The sequence below is a fragment of the Microcaecilia unicolor genome, unplaced genomic scaffold (genome assembly GCF_901765095.1).
Source record: "Microcaecilia unicolor unplaced genomic scaffold, aMicUni1.1, whole genome shotgun sequence".
NCBI lineage: Eukaryota > Metazoa > Chordata > Amphibia > Gymnophiona > Siphonopidae > Microcaecilia > Microcaecilia unicolor.
This window is the reverse complement of record NW_021963037.1, coordinates 116,923-136,636: the sequence shown is the minus strand read 5'-3', so window position 1 is coordinate 136,636 and position 19,714 is coordinate 116,923. Positions and strand designations below refer to the sequence as shown.

At 44.6% G+C, this 19,714-nt stretch overlaps 1 protein-coding gene across 1 annotated transcript in view; it reads left to right on the top strand.

Annotated features, from left to right (window-relative positions):
- LAMB1 (laminin subunit beta 1) overlaps positions 1-19,714 on the top strand; it is a gene marked incomplete at its 3' end in the record, with an annotated part of 109,454 nt that overhangs the window by 26,072 nt on the left and 63,668 nt on the right. The window contains 7 exon segments of the mRNA XM_030188622.1: positions 4,503-4,691; positions 4,830-4,893; positions 7,549-7,754; positions 10,744-10,864; positions 10,984-11,172; positions 16,187-16,366; positions 16,511-16,623. Coding sequence (XP_030044482.1) covers positions 4,503-4,691; positions 4,830-4,893; positions 7,549-7,754; positions 10,744-10,864; positions 10,984-11,172; positions 16,187-16,366; positions 16,511-16,623 — 1,062 coding nt within the window.

Below are 19,714 nucleotides of genomic sequence, written 5' to 3'. Positions count from 1 at the left end.
AAGGATTTCTGTGAAGGTGCACAGGCATTAATTTAGTGTAAGTGAATAGACATCAGAGCAGTTGATCCATTGTAACTGAAGGCTCTCTGGTTTGTGCATTGATATGAAGTGGAGGAGTGGCCTAGTGGTTAGGGCAGGGGCGTAGCTACGGGTGGGCCTGGGTGGGCCCAGGCCCACCCAATTTCAGCTCAGGCCCGCCCACCCAAGCGCACACACATTGCAGCAGAAACAGTACCCGCTCTGGCTCATCTGATCGCTCCAGACTCGCAGCGGCGAACTGGCACGGGCGGCACCAGTAAAAGCATAAAGCAGCCAGGCTCTTCGACTCCGTCCGTCCTTCGCTTCCCTGCCTTCTCAGCGCGTCCCGCCTTCCTCTGATGTCATTTCCTTTCGGGTGGGCGGGACGCGCTGAGAAGGCAGGGAAGCGAAGGACGGACGGAGTCGAAGAGCCTGGCTGCTTTATGCTTTTACTGGGCGCCCGCGCCAGTTCGCCGCTGCGACTAGAGAAGGAGGGAAGGAACTGGAAGCCATTTAGAAAATCTTTTTCTACTCCCCCGCGCAGCCGTCGCCTTCACTCAAATCACAGGAAGCAAACCTGTGAGCTGCTGCCTGCGTCCACGTTGTCGTTCTAACTTCTTTATTGTTGGTGAGCAGAGGGAAGGATGGGATTGGGAGGGGTGGTGAGTACAGAGTATGGAGAATGGGGGACTAATGAAGTGGGTGAAAGATGGGGGGAGGAATTTAGGAGACTGGGTAAGGGAGAGACAGAGGGGGGACTAGGAGTGCTGGAAAGGGAATGAGAGGGAGATGGTCAAAGGGGAGAGAGGAGCATCGATGGCCATGGATGGGAGGACAGGGCCCAGGGAGAGAGGAGAAATTGCTGGACATGGAGGGGAGGGCAGGGGAGAGAGGAGGGTTGCTGGACATGGGTGGGTGGAGGAGATGGGATGGACGTGAAGGAAGGAGATGCACATGGATGGAGTGGAGAAAGAAGAAATTCTGGACATGGATGGAGGGGAGGGAAGAGAGAGGAAGGAGATGATATGAAGGGAAAAGAAGAGAGGAGAAAAACTGCACATGGATGGAGAAAACAGGCAGAAGCTGGATCCACTGGACAGTCAAGTCTGCGGAGGAGCAGAAATGAAGAAGAAAGGAGGAAAGGAAAGAAATAAATGGAAAGGAAGCCCTGGAAATGGAGTTAAGAGGACTTTTAGCAGCAGAATCGGATACTGGGCCAGCATGATCAGAAAAACAAAGTCACCAGACAACAAAGGTAGAAAAAAAATCATTTTATTTTCATTATAGTGTTTGGAATATGTCCACTTTGAGAATCAGGTGCTCAACATTAAAAGTTTATATTTATTTACTTATTTATGGCATTTTATCCCACATTAAACATGAATTAGATTGGCACCTGGGATCATTTAATTTTATTTCCTGGAGAGAGTAATGCATTGCCTCCACCCCCAGGCTCTCTCCCCGGCTATAGCCAGCTCTGCAATTTTGAGGGGAGGTGGACCGGGGGGGGGGGGGGGCGCAGAGGTGGACCAGGGAGAGAGCCTGTTGTTAAACATTTACCAGCAAACCACTGTCTAGTGCCCACCCATCCAACCTGTTGGCCCACCCAAAAATTGACTTCTGGCTACGCCACTGGGTTAGGGTGGAGGACTTTGGTCCTGGGGAACTGAGGAACTGAGTTCAGTTCCCACTTCAGGCACAGGCAGCTCCTTGTGACTCTGGGCAAGTCACTTAACCCTTCATTGCGCCATGTAAGCCGCATTGAGCCTGCCATGAGTGGGAAAGCGCGGGGTACAAAAGTAACAAAAATAAAAATAAATAAATACATGAAATGTATCATCCCAAAAGGATCATAAAATGTCTAGAAATTAAGAACTTCACACACACTCACTTTTACACTGAATTTCACAGCTAGGCTTTGAAACAATGAAAGGCATTCAAAGTCTTTTCGGTGTTCATCTTAAGAAAAGTAGGATGTAAAAAAAATATGATATTTGAACAAGTCGGCTTTTGTAGTGTATTTTGCATTATTCAATACACACTTGGCAATCTGTGATCCTCAGGAAGAAAGAACATCTGTACACAGTGTGTCTTTGTTTCCTGTATAAACAGCTGTCTGGAAATGGCAGTTATGAATTGCTCAGAGACAGTTTTACGGACCTTAAGCATGTAATATTTAGTAATTATTGCTTTTTAATAACCTGGCATTTCCCTCCTTCTGGCACAGGACAGGGATCGGATCCCATGAGTCTTTGTTCACTACTATCCCAGGATATTTCTCCCCTTTATTTCTCATCTTCTCCCAACTTTAGTCTCGTCCTTGCAGTGACGGTCCTGAGCTGGGGACCACACACCAGAACGTCTTCCAGAATCCTGCAACTATTGTTTCTAAATTCAGCCCATAACTTTAGTCTGTTCCCTGCAGTGACAGTCCTGAGCTGGGGACCACACACCAGAACTTCTTCCAGAATCCTGCAACTATTGTTTCTAAATTCAGCCCATAACTTTAGTCTGGTCCCTACAGTGACAGTCCTAAGCTGGGGGCCACGTACCAGAGCGACTTCTGGAATCCTACAGCCCTTGGTCCTAAATTCAGCCCATAACGTTAGTCTAGTCCAATGGTTCCCAAACCTGGTCCTGGAGGCACCCCAGCCAGTCAGGTTTTCAGGATATCCACAATGAATATTTATGAGATAGATTTGCATTCAGTGGAGGCAGTGCATGCTGATCTCTCTCTTGAATATTTATTGTGGGTATTCTAAAAACCTGACTGCCTGGTGTGCCTCCAGGACCAGGTTTGGGAACACTGGTCTAGTTCTTGCAGTGACGGTCCTGGACTGGGGACCACACAGCAGTGTTTGTTTTCTGGAATCCTGCATCCACTGGTCCTAAATTCAGCCCATAACTTTAGTCTGTTCCCTGCAGTGACAGTCCTGAGATGGGGACCACACACCAGAACTTCTTCCAGAATCCTGCAACTATTGTTTCTAAATTCAGCCCATAACTTTAGTCTGGTCCCTACAGTGACAGTCCTAAGCTGGGGGCCACGTACCAGAGCGACTTCTGGAATCCTACAGCCCTTGGTCCTAAATTCAGCCCATAACGTTAGTCTATTCCAATGGTTCCCAAACCTGGTCCTGGAGGCACCCCAGCCAGTCAGGTTTTCAGGATATCCACAATGAATATTTATGAGATAGATTTGCATTCAGTGGAGGCAGTGCATGCTGATCTCTCTCTTGAATATTTATTGTGGGTATTCTAAAAACCTGACTGCCTGGCGTGCCTCCAGGACCAGGTTTGGGAACACTGGTCTAGTTCTTGCAGTGACGGTCCTGGACTGGGGACCATACAGCAGTGTTTGTTTTCTGGAATCCTGCATCCACTGGTCCTAAATTCAGCCCATAACTTTAGTCTGTTCCCTGCAGTGACAGTCCTGGGCTGGGGGCCACACACTAGAGCATCTTCCAGAGTCCTACAACCCTTGATCCTAAATTCAGCCCTGATCACAGCTCCTTCTCCCTCCTCTCTCCCCCCCCCCTCCCAGTATCCTCAGTCCCAGCTGACCTGTTGACTATTCCTTACACTCCAAGAACTTTAAGGTCACTATCTCAACATAGATTAGATATCCCAGCTCTAACATAAGCATGATGAGTGTCTACTCTGGAAAGTGCATTTTTCTGGTTAGCTTCTACTCTTTGGAATCAGATTCCAGCTATTTGTGAAATAGAATCTTTGCCCAACTTTTTAAAAAGGGGAAAAACATATTTTTTTATTCAAGTGTTTGGCTTACCTCGTGTTTCAGGGAAGGGGAAACTAAGCATGCTGTCTGTGAGACATTTTTCATTTATTTATTTTTTATTTTTTTATGCCTGTGTGAGTTAGGCTATTAGATTTATGTATGGATTAGGTTTATCCTAAGAACTATCGCGTTCTTTTCAATTTTAATTTATATTTTGTAAACCACCGTGATCACTTATAGCCAGGTGGAATAAAAGATTTTAATAAACGATAAGACCTAAGCTGAGAATCAAACCCAAATCCCTCCACATAGCAGTTGGCAAATCATTGCTTCTTTTGTAAGCCCTCTTTCTTGAAACATCTGCTTAAGGCATCCACAACAGTACAGTAAACCCTTAACAACAGGCAAGAACAACATCTAAAACAAACACCACTTCAACATATAAGTAATAAATTATGAAAAGTGTTCTCAGTTGTGACAACATTTTCTTGTATTTGTTGTGATGTGTGACATCTCTTGGTGAGTGTCTTGTTTTTTTGTGGTATTTGCTTTTAACTTTAGAAGATATTTTGGCATCATTTAGCTATAACACCTGACTTTCTCAGTTCTACAGAAATCATTGTATTTCCTTGATATGAGTCACCATTATAGAAGGAACCCTATTTTGTTTCCAAAAGCATGAAGCTGATAGAACTGGGATACATTCACTTGACAGAAAATTAGAATCTATTCTATTCTTCTTTAGACCTTCCGTCCATCAGCAATGTTGATCGAAAGATCGTCCAATTTTGGAAAGACCTGGCAAGCGTATCGTTACTTCGCCTATGACTGTGAGACCTCATTCCCAGGCATTTCCACTGGACCAATGAAAAAAGTAGATGACATAATCTGTGATTCTCGATATTCTGACATTGAACCTTCCACCGAAGGAGAGGTTAGAGACCTTTCTGGTTTCCTTTTTTAGAAAAACTCTCAGCCAGCTTTGCCGCATGCTTTCTTAAGACAACACTTTGCATTCCTGTTCTTGAATGTCAACTAATACAGTCATTCCTTGGTGAATTGTCTGCTTCAGGTTATTTTTCGGGTGTTGGATCCTGCTTTTAGAATTGAAGATCCGTACAGCCCTAGGATTCAGAGTAAGTGAACCCTTTAATATTGAGTGGTCTTTGTGAAGTCTGATGTAGCTGGATGTTCTGCTCCCCTGTTCATCCTTGGAATTGTCCATATGTATTCATATTTCACATCCTTGAACTTACCTGCTCTCGAACTACATGTCTTCAAATATGACAAAGGAGCCCTTTTTTACTGAAATATGCTAGAATCTGGGCTTAGTGCATTTTAACATGAAATTTTCAAACACACTGAAGTACAGATTCAACACAGCATGTTTTAGCTTTTTTAAAAACTATATGTGGGTTGTTTGTTAATGTAGCCATTAGAACACACATTAACTGTTGGGGTTAATGTGGGGGCACTTACTGTCTCCTATTTAGGAGGCACTAGGTGTTCCCGCATTAACGTGTTGAGAGGTCTAATGGTTAATGCAGTGGGCTTTGATCCTGGTGACCTGGGTTCAATTCCCACTGCAGTTCCTTGTGATCTGATTCCTGGGCAAGTCACTTAACCCTCCATTGCCCCAGGTACAAAAGCTTAGATTGTGAGCCCTCTAGGGCGCTGCTTATGTCTAGTAGCACTGAAGAAACGATTTAGTAGTAGTAGTAGTTATGCGGTTAGTACCCACTAATCAGAACATGCAAGCCGGATAGCACAGGAATGCCCACTGTCTTGCCCATGGCATACCCTGATACAAAAATGGTTAACGCACACTTAGTGCAGGACAACAGGGAAATTACTACAAACCACTTTAATGTGTTTTACAGTAAGCCTTTTCTTGTGCGCTAACTGTTCTTTAGTAAAAGGTCCCCTAATTTTATAATGTGTGGTTATGGGGTGTAAAAGATTTAGGGCTTATCAGATGTTTCCTTAGCCTCTGCAGCAGATGAATCCAGAAACTGGTGGGTTGTGTCCATCTACCAGCAGGTAGAGAGAGATTTCTGTACTAAATACAGTGACATAGGATGGCCAGCCCCTTAGTCTGTCAGTATATCTCTATCTCCAGCAGACGGTGGACTGCTTCTCACCAGTTCTTGGATTGTTTGTGAAGTTGGGGGTGTTTCCGTGCCTGGTGGTCTGGACGGAGCTAGGGGGTGGTAGGCAGAGCGGTGCCACCTTTTGGGGTATGCCGGGTGTGTCTGGTCCCTGCTGCTTGCCTGGATTAGCCTGGTGAGCCTGGAGCCTCCTCACAAAAAAAAAAAAGAGTTTAGACGGTTCAGAAACAGGCTGAGGCGCACTGTGGTCCCTCTTTGGCAAACTTTGGGCTTGTTGGCACCGGGTGATAGAGTGTGCAGTGCCTTGTTCTTCCGTTAGGGGGATGGCCTGCTCTTCAGAGACCCGCGTTGATGGTGCAAGGTGTGGCCCCTTTAAGTTCCCATGGTCATGGTCGGACAGCACACTGAAAGCAGGGTTCCTGCTGTAGCAGCAGAAGGTAAAGAGGTGATCCCGCTGCGGAAAAAGGAGGTCTGCGGCGGGGGCTTGTCAGGCGGGGTGCTCGGATGGCTTCCTTGGGGATAGTGTGTCTCTCCCTGCCAAGGGAGCGTTTTCCCACCCTGACGTATCAGGCACACAGAGCCAGGAATTATGTGGCTGCCGGTAGGAGTCAGTTCAGTGCTGGGGCTTGCATAGCTAGCCAGACATGTAGGACCACATAAATAGCAGTCCTGCTTGCCTGGTTAGCTGTGCAGGTGCCAGCACTCACATAACTGCGGGGTTGCAGCCTGAAGCTGATCCCTCTCCCTCTCCCTCCAAGACCCCCCCAATAGACCCCCCCCCCACCACCACTTTTCAATTCCCTGGTGGTGATTGATGGGGCACGAGTGATGCCCACTCGCGCCTACTCATCGCGGGTCCCCCAGCAGAATGGGTGCTATGACCTCTAGTGGCTGTCTCGTGGTACCAACAAGTACCGTGAGACTGCTGCTAGAGATTGCAGCAGCCATTTTGCAGGAGGACCCATGATGGACAGGAGTAAGTGAGCATTACTCCTGCCCGTTGACTCCTGGACCACTAGGGAGTTAAAACGTAGGCCCAGGGGACCTGCTGATGGGTGGAGAGAGTCTGGATTAGGCCTTGCTTAGTGGGGAGAGGGATCAAAATGGGGGGGGGCACTCTCTTGATGGGGGGTGGTCAGGAAGGGATAGATCAGTTTGGGAGGTATGGCAATGGTCCACGGGTGGGGGAGGGGCTTATGAGCTTACCCAGTATTCATCTCACTACCCGGTTGGCTAACCAGGCAGTGGGGTGAATATCTCACCTGGCTACCTGCATTCTGGCACAGCCAGAGCCCTGATATTCAGTGCTGGCATTTGCATAGGTGTCGGCTCTGAACATTGGTGGCCTAATTCAGCCCATGGCAGTCAGCATTTAAAAAAACGTTAACCGCTATTGGCCGAATATTGACCAGTGAGTGTATAACGTGGCGTTTAAAATATTTCTAAATGCAGGTGTTTGGATTGATTCTGGCACTATATAGCATGCAAAAATGAGTAATACAGAGCAGGCTTATCTTTTAAAGTGTTTTGCACTAACTTGGAGGATGTAAATACTCTAGGGAAGTAGGTGTTTAACTCTAATATCCAGATATCCCACGCAGTATCTTGGTTTCTTCAGCTTCAATAAAGGGAGCAGAATAAGTCATTTCGCACACTGTATTTTTCTCTCCTCCCTCTTTTAAGATCTACTGAAAATCACAAACTTAAGGATTAAGTTCCTAAAACTGCATACTTTGGGAGATGACCTGCTGGATTCTAGACTGGAAATCAAGGAGAAGTACTACTATGCCATTTATGATATGGTGGTTCGTGGCAACTGTTTCTGCTATGGGCATGCCAGCGAGTGTGCGCCTGTGAACGGTTACAGCGATGACACTGCTGAAGGGATGGTGAGCAAAAACGTCACAGCACTCGGGGGATGGTATGGGGGAAATCTAGGGAGTCTGTTGCACGAGGTTAAAATACAAGAAACTGTGAGTTATTGTTAGCATTGATGCTTGACTGAGGTTTGTTACTTCTACGCTGATGTCGTTTGTGTATCTTAGTTACAACGGAATGTTTTGTAACTTTATGATTGTTTTTCTATACTTTTTTTCAATAAAACATCCTTTAAATTAAAAAGCAAACAAACAAACAAACAAACTTCACAGCACTCAAAAGTCATAAGATCTTAGTAATGTAACGTAGTAAACAATAGAAATATGAGCCTAGCTTAGATTTGTCCACTTTGGATAGACACACCCAGAAATTACCATGTGCCATTCAACACCATTCCCCCCTCCCTTTATGTCTTTTATACTACCTCTCAACCTTTTCACTCCCTCTGCCCTTCTTATGTATTCCAGGCATTCGTAAATTCTTTTATAATAAAGGCCTCCACCACACCACCTCCACTAGTACACCATTTTAAGCCTTTCCATCCTCAGCCTGCTTCTTTCAAGGCCAGTACTTAACCTGAACCTCCAGGCTCCCTTCTCTGAGGTTAGTGAGACTGTTGCAAGAAAACCCCTGTCTCGCCATCTCAGAATGGAACAAGCTGGTTCATGGCAGATTTCTCGGTGTAAACTTGTATAAAGGTGGAATCAGCCAAAATATCTTCTATATATATAAAACTCACCCTCAACATTCTATTTGCACTGGTTCGTAAGTTCGAAGCTCTGAAGCCACACAAAATCACAGTCTGTGGGCCCCGCCCTCGCATCAAACGTTATGACGTTGAGGGCGGAGCACATTCTCAGCTCCAACGTTGTACTGCACTGTAGCTCTTGCACGGAGGCTGCAGGGGGGCCAGCGACACACGGAGACACAAAGGGACGGAGGGGAGCCTTGCTAGCGCCCGTTTCATTGCGATTTGAAACGGACCTTCGTTACTAGTTTACTTCATAAAGTACCAAAAAAAAAGGAAAATACTGAAAGCAAGTAGAACTTATAGTGCATGGCTCATTTCCGCATCAAAAGAAATAGTGTGATCTGGAAGTTTCTGCAAAATTACCCTAGAAAGCCAAACCAAACCCAAAACAGTGAATAACAAAACTCTCTCAAAAATATTTACCAAAAAAAAAAAAGAACTAAACAGACTTTTACAGTGTCTTTACAAATATGCAAACTGTCCCCGAGTATGGGTCCACTATTGGTGAGGACTAGAGTCAGTAGCTTTGCTTACTTTATTAAAATGTTGCTATCACCATTACATGAAGATGTAGAGCATCAAATTAATCATTTATGGTTTGACACGTTCATGCACACAGACCCATAGTTAGAGGCCTGGGAGGGCAATTTCAGAGCTGCCTACACACATTCCTCACTGTGGTTAAAAGTATATGTGGTGTAAGAGAAGGCATTCCCAGGGGGCGTGTTTAGGACACAGGAAGAAAATACATGGAACAATAAAAAGAAGAAGTATGCACATACTTTTGAACCTGTACAAAGTCCACAGGTAAAATATATTTGCAAACTTTTTCCCAGTGTGGGTGGTTTTAAAATTTTAACTACGTTTAATTAAATTTGACTTTTATACTCTTTAACCAGCAAATTAATTCAAGGCAGATTGCAATACCAAACAAGTAGACCTAAAATGTATTAATAGATTCAATAAAAACTAACAGTAATCATAACAAATGTAATATCATAACCTAATACCATCAAAAATAAAAATAGTAATAAAATTGATAAAACAAGATAGGGGAATTTTATAATGCAGAATTTGCTCAGTGTAGCCCTGCTGTGTAGAATTTTGCACAGGATCCAAGTGGCTTCAATGATTCCCTTGTACTAATGCCTGCAAGAGTAGAGTGAGAGTGGTGGTGCATCGAGCCATGGCCTCCTCTTCTGCTACCCTGGGCCTGACTGCTGAATTGAGCTGTGTGGGATGCCATACAGCTGCTTATTCCTAGTTTAAAGTTCTGCTAATATTTCTTTGTTTGTAATTTTTGAAATTAAGTTATGTGCTTTTTATTATTGTTGTAACTATTTAACAAAATCTCCTTCCGCAAATCCTTTCTCTACCTGTTGATACCATATTTAGGGTGGAGGGGAAGGAGTTATCAACATGGGCAACCATTAAGATAGGTTATTTTACTATCAATCCAGGTTATTAGGTCTCGTATGAATAAAATGGGATCTGTGTTAAAATAGCACATATTAGTGGTAAAATAACATGTGTTGATGGTAACCCACATTGATAACTATGCCCCTTTTTCTTTATATGGAGCAGTGAATGCCTTCCTGGTGCTCTAATAAGAACTGGGAGTAGTGCCTTGATTGGCAAGGACTTCATAACACTTGATGTGGCTACCATGGGGGAGCGTTTTAAAAATATTCATGAAACAAAACTACAATTTGGAGGGCGGCACAGCCTTTTCGTTCTCCAGGACTAGCTGGAGAACGAAAAGGCTGTGCCGCCCTCCAGATTGCAGTTTTGTTTCATGAATATCTTGGAGGAATACCTGTAAACGTCAGATTCAGGACCCCTGAGGAAGGCCTGCTGGCCGAAACACGGACCGTGTAGGGTCCTATTAAACTTTTCTGGCGCTCTAACTCCCTTGTTTTTGGTCTGTTTTGGGTTGTCTTCCGCCTTTTTTTGTGTTTTGTTTTGTCTTCACGGGAGATTTGAACTTCTCTTTTTGTATGCTTAGCGTTTTAAAAAACCATGACCATTCATTATTCACAGGGAGCATTACAGCCTATTTGATCTGAAATTGAGAAAGATTGATGTAATGCTTACAAATGGCATCCTATGATCTTCGTTGGAAAATGAATGAAAATGTTTATAGTTGTCGTTTTTAGTTCTTGAGTCTTGTCCTGTTAGCGTTCAGCCTTTTTCCTGGTCCTATGAACACATGTTAATGGTTGGCCCCTGTTACTTCACCTGTCCTCAAGGTGCACGGCCATTGTATGTGCAGACATAACACCGAAGGCCTGAATTGTGAACGGTGTATGGACTTCTATCATGACTTGCCTTGGAGACCCGCTGAAGGTCGCAGCAGTAACGCATGCAAAAGTAAGTACGAAGTAAAGAGCAAAGCATTAAAGATGGCATATGGCATTACTGTAAGGCAGGGTTTTTGTTCACAAGTGGCTCAATTTATGATGAATTAACACACCGATGTTCACTTATAGAATGCAACTGTAATGAACATGCTACCAAATGCCACTTTGATCTGGCTGTTTACATGGGAACTGGAAACAGTAGCGGTGGCGTGTGTGATGAGTGCCAGCATAATACAATGGGACGCAACTGTGAGCAGTGTAAACCCTTTTACTACCAGAACCCAGAGAAAGATATCCGTGACCCCAACATCTGTGAACGTAAGTGCGCTGTCACCGTATCGAATGTTGAACTGTATGTTCTCTGCTCTTTCATCCCTATAAAGTTCAGTGGAAGAATGACACATTAGGCAAATGCAAGAAAGGTTGCCTAAAGTTGTGTGCCAAACATGTGGATGCTAAACACTGATTCTAGAACAGCTTGGAACTACCATTCTAGAATACTAGCGTAGGGCCGCATTTATGCACCTGACTTTAGGCACGAGGATATACGCAAGCTCAAAGACTGGAGTAAGGGCTCACACCTAACTTAAGGGGTCTTTTACAAAAGAGCAGTAGCATTTTTAGCACACGCTAGAGACGCCCATAGGATTATATCGGCATTTCTAGCGTTTAGCGCACACTTATTTTTAGCATGCACTAAAAACGCTAGTGCACCTTTGTAAAAGGCCCATTTAGGCAGTTACAGTGGGGGAAATAAGTATTTGATCCCTTGCTGATTTTGTAAGTTTGCCCACTGACAAAGACATGAGCAGCCCATAATTGAAGGGTAGGTTATTGGTAACAGTGAGAGATAGCACATCACAAATTAAATCCGGAAAATCACATTGTGGAAAGTATATGAATTTATTTGCATTCTGCAGAGGGAAATAAGTATTTGATCCCCCACCAACCAGTAAGAGATCTGGCCCCTACAGACCAGGTAGATGCTCCAAATCAACTCGTTACCTGCATGACAGACAGCTGTCGGCAATGATCACCTGTATGAAAGACACCTGTCCACAGACTCAGTGAATCAGTCAGACTCTAACCTCTACAAAATGGCCAAGAGCAAGGAGCTGTCTAAGGATGTCAGGGACAAGATCATACACCTGCACAAGGCTGGAATGGGCTACAAAACCATCAGTAAGACGCTGGGCGAGAAGGAGACAACTGTTGGTGCCATAGTAAGAAAATGGAAGAAGTACAAAATGACTGTCAATCGACAAAGATCTGGGGCTCCACGCAAAATCTCACCTCGTGGGGTATCCTTGATCATGAGGAAGGTTAGAAATCAGCCTACAACTACAAGGGGGGAACTTGTCAATGATCTCAAGGCAGCTGGGACCACTGTCACCACGAAAACCATTGGTAACACATTACGACATAACGGATTGCAATCCTGCAGTGCCCGCAAGGTCCCCCTGCTCCGGAAGGCACATGTGACGGCCCGTCTGAAGTTTGCCAGTGAACACCTGGATGATGCCGAGAGTGATTGGGAGAAGGTGCTGTGGTCAGATGAGACAAAAATTGAGCTCTTTGGCATGAACTCAACTCGCCGTGTTTGGAGGAAGAGAAATGCTGCCTATGACCCAAAGAACACCGTCCCCACTGTCAAGCATGGAGGTGGAAATGTTATGTTTTGGGGGTGTTTCTCTGCTAAGGGCACAGGACTACTTCACCGCATCAATGGGAGAATGGATGGGGCCATGTACCGTACAATTCTGAGTGACAACCTCCTTCCCTCCGCCAGGGCCTTAAAAATGGGTCGTGGCTGGGTCTTCCAGCACGACAATGACCCAAAACATACAGCCAAGGCAACAAAGGAGTGGCTCAGGAAGAAGCACATTAGGGTCATGGAGTGGCCTAGCCAGTCACCAGACCTTAATCCCATTGAAAACTTATGGAGGGAGCTGAAGCTGCGAGTTGCCAAGCGACAGCCCAGAACTCTTAATGATTTAGAGATGATCTGCAAAGAGGAGTGGACCAAAATTCCTCCTGACATGTGTGCAAACCTCATCATCAACTACAGAAGACGTCTGACCGCTGTGCTTGCCAACAAGGGTTTTGCCACCAAGTATTAGGTCTTGTTTGCCAGAGGGATCAAATACTTATTTCCCTCTGCAGAATGCAAATAAATTCATATACTTTCCACAATGTGATTTTCCGGATTTAATTTGTGATGTGCTATCTCTCACTGTTACCAATAACCTACCCTTCAATTATGGGCTGCTCATGTCTTTGTCAGTGGGCAAACTTACAAAATCAGCAAGGGATCAAATACTTATTTCCCCCACTGTAGGTGTGTAACCGCTTGTATACTGTAACATGTGCGTGCAAGTCCTGGTCATGCCCTAGACCCACCTATGCCCCTCCCCGATCCGCATTCCTTCCAATGCGCTAAGGATTTTGTACACATGTGATAAAATACTGACTAAGGTCAGTTGAGCCTGTAACTACTAATTAGTAGCAATTAATACTACCTAGTGTCAACTATTGCTAGTTAGCATCAATTATTATCTTATTATATTAAGTTACATGTGCAGCTGACCTTATTCTGTAACATCCAAGCTTATAACTTGTTTTTGTCTTTGATTCTTGCTGTGATTTCACATGGGTTGGTCACAGCATACCTTCATGTGTTTTTCCACACCAACCTGCCCTTTGTATGTTAGTGTATCTGGGTTTTAAAAAGGCTTGGACAAGTTCCTGGAGGAAAAGTCCATAGTCTGCTATTGATGGTAAACATGGGGAAGCTACTGCTTGCCTGGGATCGGTAGCATGGAATGTTGCTATTATTTGGATTTCTGTCAGGTACTTGTGACCTGGCTTGGCCACTGTTGGAAACAGGATACTGGGCTAGATGGATCACTGGTCTGACCTAGTATGGCTATTCTTATGTTCTTATGTTAATCATTGCTCTTTAATTACATTTTTTATTCCTTTTGTTTTTAAATCTTGTTTACCTTTGTTTTTCCTGTATTACTTTGTCCCTTTTTATAATAGTTTTTAATAGTTTTTTAATAGTTTTATTTAACCGCTTAGATTTATTTTTTATATTGATTTGTGATACATAAAAAATAAATTGAACCTTGAACCTTTATAGAATTGCAGGGATTGTGCTCACATTTATGCATTTTGTCTATATTAATAAGAAACAGAATATTATATGCATTCATTCACGTATCAGCTTTGATTCTGTTTACTTAGTGAAACTATGGGTTGTAGTATACATATATATATACTAGCCGTTAAGCCCGTTAAAACGAGCGAGTATTGGTATGTTTTATTTTGATGTGTAACTCCCTCCCTCCCAGCTCCAAGGCCCTCTGTCCCTCCCTCCCAGCTCCAAGGCCCCCGTCCCTCCCGCCGCCCCTCCCAGCTCCAAGGCCCCCCTCCCCTCCCAGCTCCAAGGCCCCCTGCCCTCCCTCCCAGTTCCAAGGGCCCCCCTCCCTCCCTCCCTCCCTCCCTCCCAGCCAGCTCCAAGGCCCCCCTCCTTCTGACCTCCATGTCCAGCATCCTCCCTGCTTTCCTCCCAGCTCCAAGGCCCACCCTCCCAGCCAGCTCCAAGGCTCCCCTCCGTCCATCCCTCCCAGCTCCAAGGCCCCCCTCCTTCTGAGACCCCCCATGTCCAGCATTTCTCCTGCCTTCCCCCCCCCCCATGGTCACTGCCGCCCCTCCCCCACCGAGGTCGCCGCTACCGCTAACCCCCCCCCCCCCCAGGGTCGCCGCCGCTCCCCCTCCACCCGGGCACACTCTCTTCTCCATTGAACTTACAGCGCAGAAACCGCAGCAGGCAGATCGCCTCCCATTGGCCTTCCTTCCCTGCCTGTGTCCCGCCCTCGTGTGATGTAACATCGGCGAGGGCAGGACACAGGCAGGGAAGGAAGGCCGACGGGAGCTGATCTGCCTGCTTCGGTTTTGGCGCTGTAAGTTCAATGGAGAAGAGAGGGCCCGCCCCGGGTGGAGGGGGTCCGGGGGCGACCTCGGGGGGGGGAGGTGCGGCGGTGACCCCGGGGGGGGGGAGCGGTAGCGGCAACCTCGGGGGGGGGAGTGGTAGCGACCTCGGCGGTTCCCTCAGCGCAGTTTCCCTCTCTGTTCCGTCATCATGTCTTGACGCAGGGGCGGGACAGAGAGGGAAGTCTCTACTGCGCATTTGCAAGTGAGTCGGTCACTTGCCATTTATATGTTTGATATATATATATATATATATATATATATATATATATATATATATATATATATATTATAATATGTGGAAAGACTCCATATTTTTCAAAGAAACTTCAAAAAGGGTGAAAAGCCATGCATGATCAAGTGCAAGACTTTGATCAGTCATGTAATAGTAGATATTTTGTGAATTCAGTAGAAGCTCCATTGACCAACATTTATCTACATGTAAAGTTCAAGTAACTGGCATTTTTTTCCAGGCAACACCTTCAGTGCAAGGGAATGAGAAGGAAAGGGTTAAATTAGGGTACAGACACCATTCTGTTTGTACCAGCATTGTCTACTTCCTCCTCCCTGCTGCCTGGGAGAAGAGAGATGAAAGCAGGGAGCTCCCAGAGAACTGGTATATTTGATTAGCCAGCACTACCTCTTCTACTTGCTGGATAACAAGGCTTTTACTGTCGTAGGACAAAACCAAGACATAGCTGATGACGCCCCTCGGCTGTCTCTTTCCATAAACTCTTGCTGTCCCTAACTCTGATTTCAGCGATTAATGTTCATGAGATACTTGCTATCATAAATGACATATGTACATTAATCTAGAAGATTAACCCAAATTTTGTGAAAGACAGATGATTGGTAAACCACTGATGCACTGTGGTATTTTGCTAACAGAACGTTTTGAAATTAGGAACACTGCATCATATGTTTGGTTAATGTTTTTCAAACTTTCTCATGTTTATTGTACTCTGATGGTAGCATAGTTTATTAGGTGCTGGAATTATATTCCATTTTGAAGTGGTTTGTACACAAAAAGGCACAACATAAAGCTTCAATTAAATTAAAATTAATTCATGCCTTCTTGGTGAGCCTCAACCAAGTCTGTTTTTCAGGAACATTCATAGTCTGTGTTTATGTACTTTTGATCTAAGGTCCATTCATTTCCATATTTTGCCTAAACCTGGTCGAGGGTCCCAAGTCTGAGAAATTCTGAGTTGTGCCAAATTCCATTTCTGATCTAGATACTTCTTGTCTCTGCTAACATGGATGTATGTGTCTCTGTCAAGATGGATTTTATACATATGGTTTAAAACATGATTATTCTGCCTTTTTCCCCCCCTTAAAGCATGCAATTGTGACCCATCTGGTTCTCAAAATGGTGGCGTCTGTGATGGCTACACTGATTTTTCCGTGGGTCTCATTGCCGGACAATGCCGCTGTAAATTTAACGTGGAAGGCGAACGTTGTGATCAGTGCAAAGAAGGCTTCTATGAGCTGAGTGCAGATGACCCACTGGGATGTCAGCGTAAGTGTCGTCGGAGTTATATGCAATGAACTGTAGTTGAATTTATGTCCAGGCTCTAAATATCCTAAGAGCTTTTGTTTCTCTGATTGTTTTTTCATACACCAATTTCACTTGTTTTTTCATACACCAATTTCACTTGTCTAGCTTGTGGATGCAATCCTCTGGGAACTCTATCTGGTGGGAATCCGTGTGATTCAGAATCGGGACACTGCTATTGCAAACGCCTTGTTACTGGAAAGAAGTGTGACGAGTGTCTGGTAAGTAACCTTGCTGTAATGAACCAGGACATTGTCTACCTATTCTTTTCTGATAGTACATTGTCACTGAGGATGATGTCACTGAAATCTTGTGGTTGATTCTTGGATTGCCGGTGGTTGGGAGGCAGGGCTGGTGGTTGGGAGGTGAGGATAGTGCTGGGCAGACTTATACGGTCTGTGCCAGAGCCGGTGGTTGGGAGGAGGGGCTGGTGGTTGGGAGGCGGGGATAGTGCTGGGCAGACTTATACGGTCTGTGCCCTGAAGAGCACAGGTACAAATCAAAGTAGGGTATACACAAAAAGCAGCAAATATGAGTTATCTTGTTGGGCAGACTGGTTGGACCGTGCAGGTCTTTTTCTGCCGTCATCTACTATGTTACTATGAATGGAGCAGACTTTGTTCCATGAAATGAAACTGCACCATAGTAAGTAATGATGGGCTGTGGAGCCTAAATTAATGCATTGCAAAGAACATAGTCCACTTTAGCATCGTAGCTACTAGAGCTCAGCTCATAAGTCATTTGGTCAGATTAAGAGCTCCAAAAGTTAGGTGCCAGGGTGCAGTGCACCGAGCGTGAATTCTATAACGACATTTGGGCCTCCAGATTCTGTTATAGTAGCATTTAACATTTAGGCACGCCTGCTTACTCTATATCAATAGGATCAAAAAAACGCACAAGGTTCGAAGAACGCTAACAAGTCCAACAAGTTAACTTTAACTTTTCCATTGCGGACTGTGGACAGCACTGTGTTGTTAAACTTTTCTTCAACTTGGGAGATCGAGAAGCCAATCTGTATACATCAAGCTCTTGACCACTGATGAAGGCTGTCTAGCCGAAACACAGACTGTGTAGGGTCCCAATAAACTTTCATTTGGTGCTCTTACTACCGTGGTTTCAGAAGTGGTCATTTTTGGACTTGTTGGCGTTCTTCCACCCTTGTGTGTTTTTTTGATCCTTCTGGTTTGTTTGTGGAAGCACTGGACCCCCCCCCCCCTTTTCTATTTTTACTCGATGTCAATAGCAGACGTAAATGCATGCGCCTAAATGTGACACTTTAGCATGTAAGACGGTATTCTGTAAATTACACACGTAACTGTTGGTCACACCCATGCACCCCCTGTGAACACTGTCACATTTACGTGCAAACAAGTTTATGTGCTAGCAGAATACTGGTTAGTGGCCAGCTAACATTTTCACAGATAACTGTAACAATCACATGGCTAAGTTCTAGTATTCTATAGCTTAAGCGCGCAGATCGGCACCTAACTTTAGGTGACCTGTCATAAAATGAGGGGGATGGGGGTAATTCTATAAAGATGGCAGTTACGCATGTAAATGATTAGAATACTAGCATATATGCACATATGTGTGCACATACATACCAGATATGCGCCTACACTACTCCATACCTACACCCGTATCTTTGACAGTGCGTAGTTTGCAGGTGGGCACACAGATGGGATTTATATGCATATGTCTGGAACATAGGCACACATACTTATGCCAGCTCTGTAGCTGGGGTAAGTACTCGTGCATACGCGCCTATTTACCTGATTACACCAGGTACCTACTTTCCTTTATAGAATTTGCACCAATCAGGCACCAATATATAGGTGCACTGTTATAAAATTACCCTCTAGGGAGCGATTCTATGACAGGATGCCTGGTTTAAGAGGGCATGTAGGTGCCTACTTAGGTACTATTTTATACAGACACATAGGTGTATATATGTCTTTATAAAACAGCAGTGTAAGTGGTAGAAATCGTACCTACATTGCATGTGTGGACATTTATAACTGCTCTTGAGCAGTTGTAAATTTCCATAGCCAGGTTATTGAAGTATGTGTATAAATTAGCCTATCTACATGTGTACTTGTGAGTTCTGTACACACTTCCCAGCAAGGTAAGTGCCATCATGTCATTCTATGTACTTTTACAGCAGTCAGAATTTCATAACATGTACGAATTTTACCACTCCAGCTATATTTAAGTGTACTTCTACCCTTATCCTACTCTGTATTTCTCACTAGAAGCTGTAGTCCCATCCCGGAGACTTATCAGCCTCATTGGGATTACTTCTCTCTATATGCTACTATATATTTGTCCCAGAGTTGTATTCTCTTTTCCGGAACCTTATCAGCACCTACTGTTACTCTATTTTTCACTCTGTATATATTCCCGGAGTTGGTACTCTCCTCTCCGGAACCTGTAAGCCACTTTGAGCCTACTGCTATGCGGGAAAATGTGGGATACAAATGTAATAAATAAATAAATAAATAACAGGTCATATATGCGTAAATGGCTTTATAAAATTGGTCCCTGAGGTATGGGGAGATAAAGTGGTTAACTAAAAGTTTATATATGTGGCAAGACTAAGGCAGAGAGGAATCTTGAATTTATACCACAAGACATCTCCTGAATCTCTAAGTCCACGACCACAGCATGTCACAGACCTGACCTAGCATTTGTGGTGAGAACAAAGAAACTGAAAACAGTACACAAATAAAATAACAGTAATATACTTCCTTAAAAAAACCATATATATATATATATAAATGTAGGGGTTAATGTTCAGCCAGTGGCAGTAAGTGGGCTTGTAAGCCTCTCACAGCCCTTGATATTCAATGCTGGGGGCATACACAACTGCTGGCATTGAATATCTGGGTACAGGGGCAGCTCAAGGCAATCTTCCACCTGAGGCAAAGATGAGATGGTGCCCCCCCCTTCCAACATATCTCCCTTCACACACTGTTTCTCCCAACTCCCTCCTCTATCCCAGCTGTGATCTGGCATCTCCCCCCTTCCCTGAGAGTATCTTCTTTTTCAGTATTCCAAAAGTTGGCAATGCCAGCAGTTCCCATATGCTGCTCATCCGCCAGCTTCTTCTCTGAACTGCGGCCCACCTCTCTGATGTAACTTCCTGTTTCCTCAGAGACAGGCCATAGTACAGAGAAGAAGCCAGTGCCGGTGGCAGGGCAGCGTATGGGAACCTCTACCGCCGCCAACCTTTAAAAAACAAAAAGAAAAGAAGGTAGACTTGGGGAAGGGGTGGAGAAAGGAAAGGGGGAGAAACCAGACCATGGCCGATGT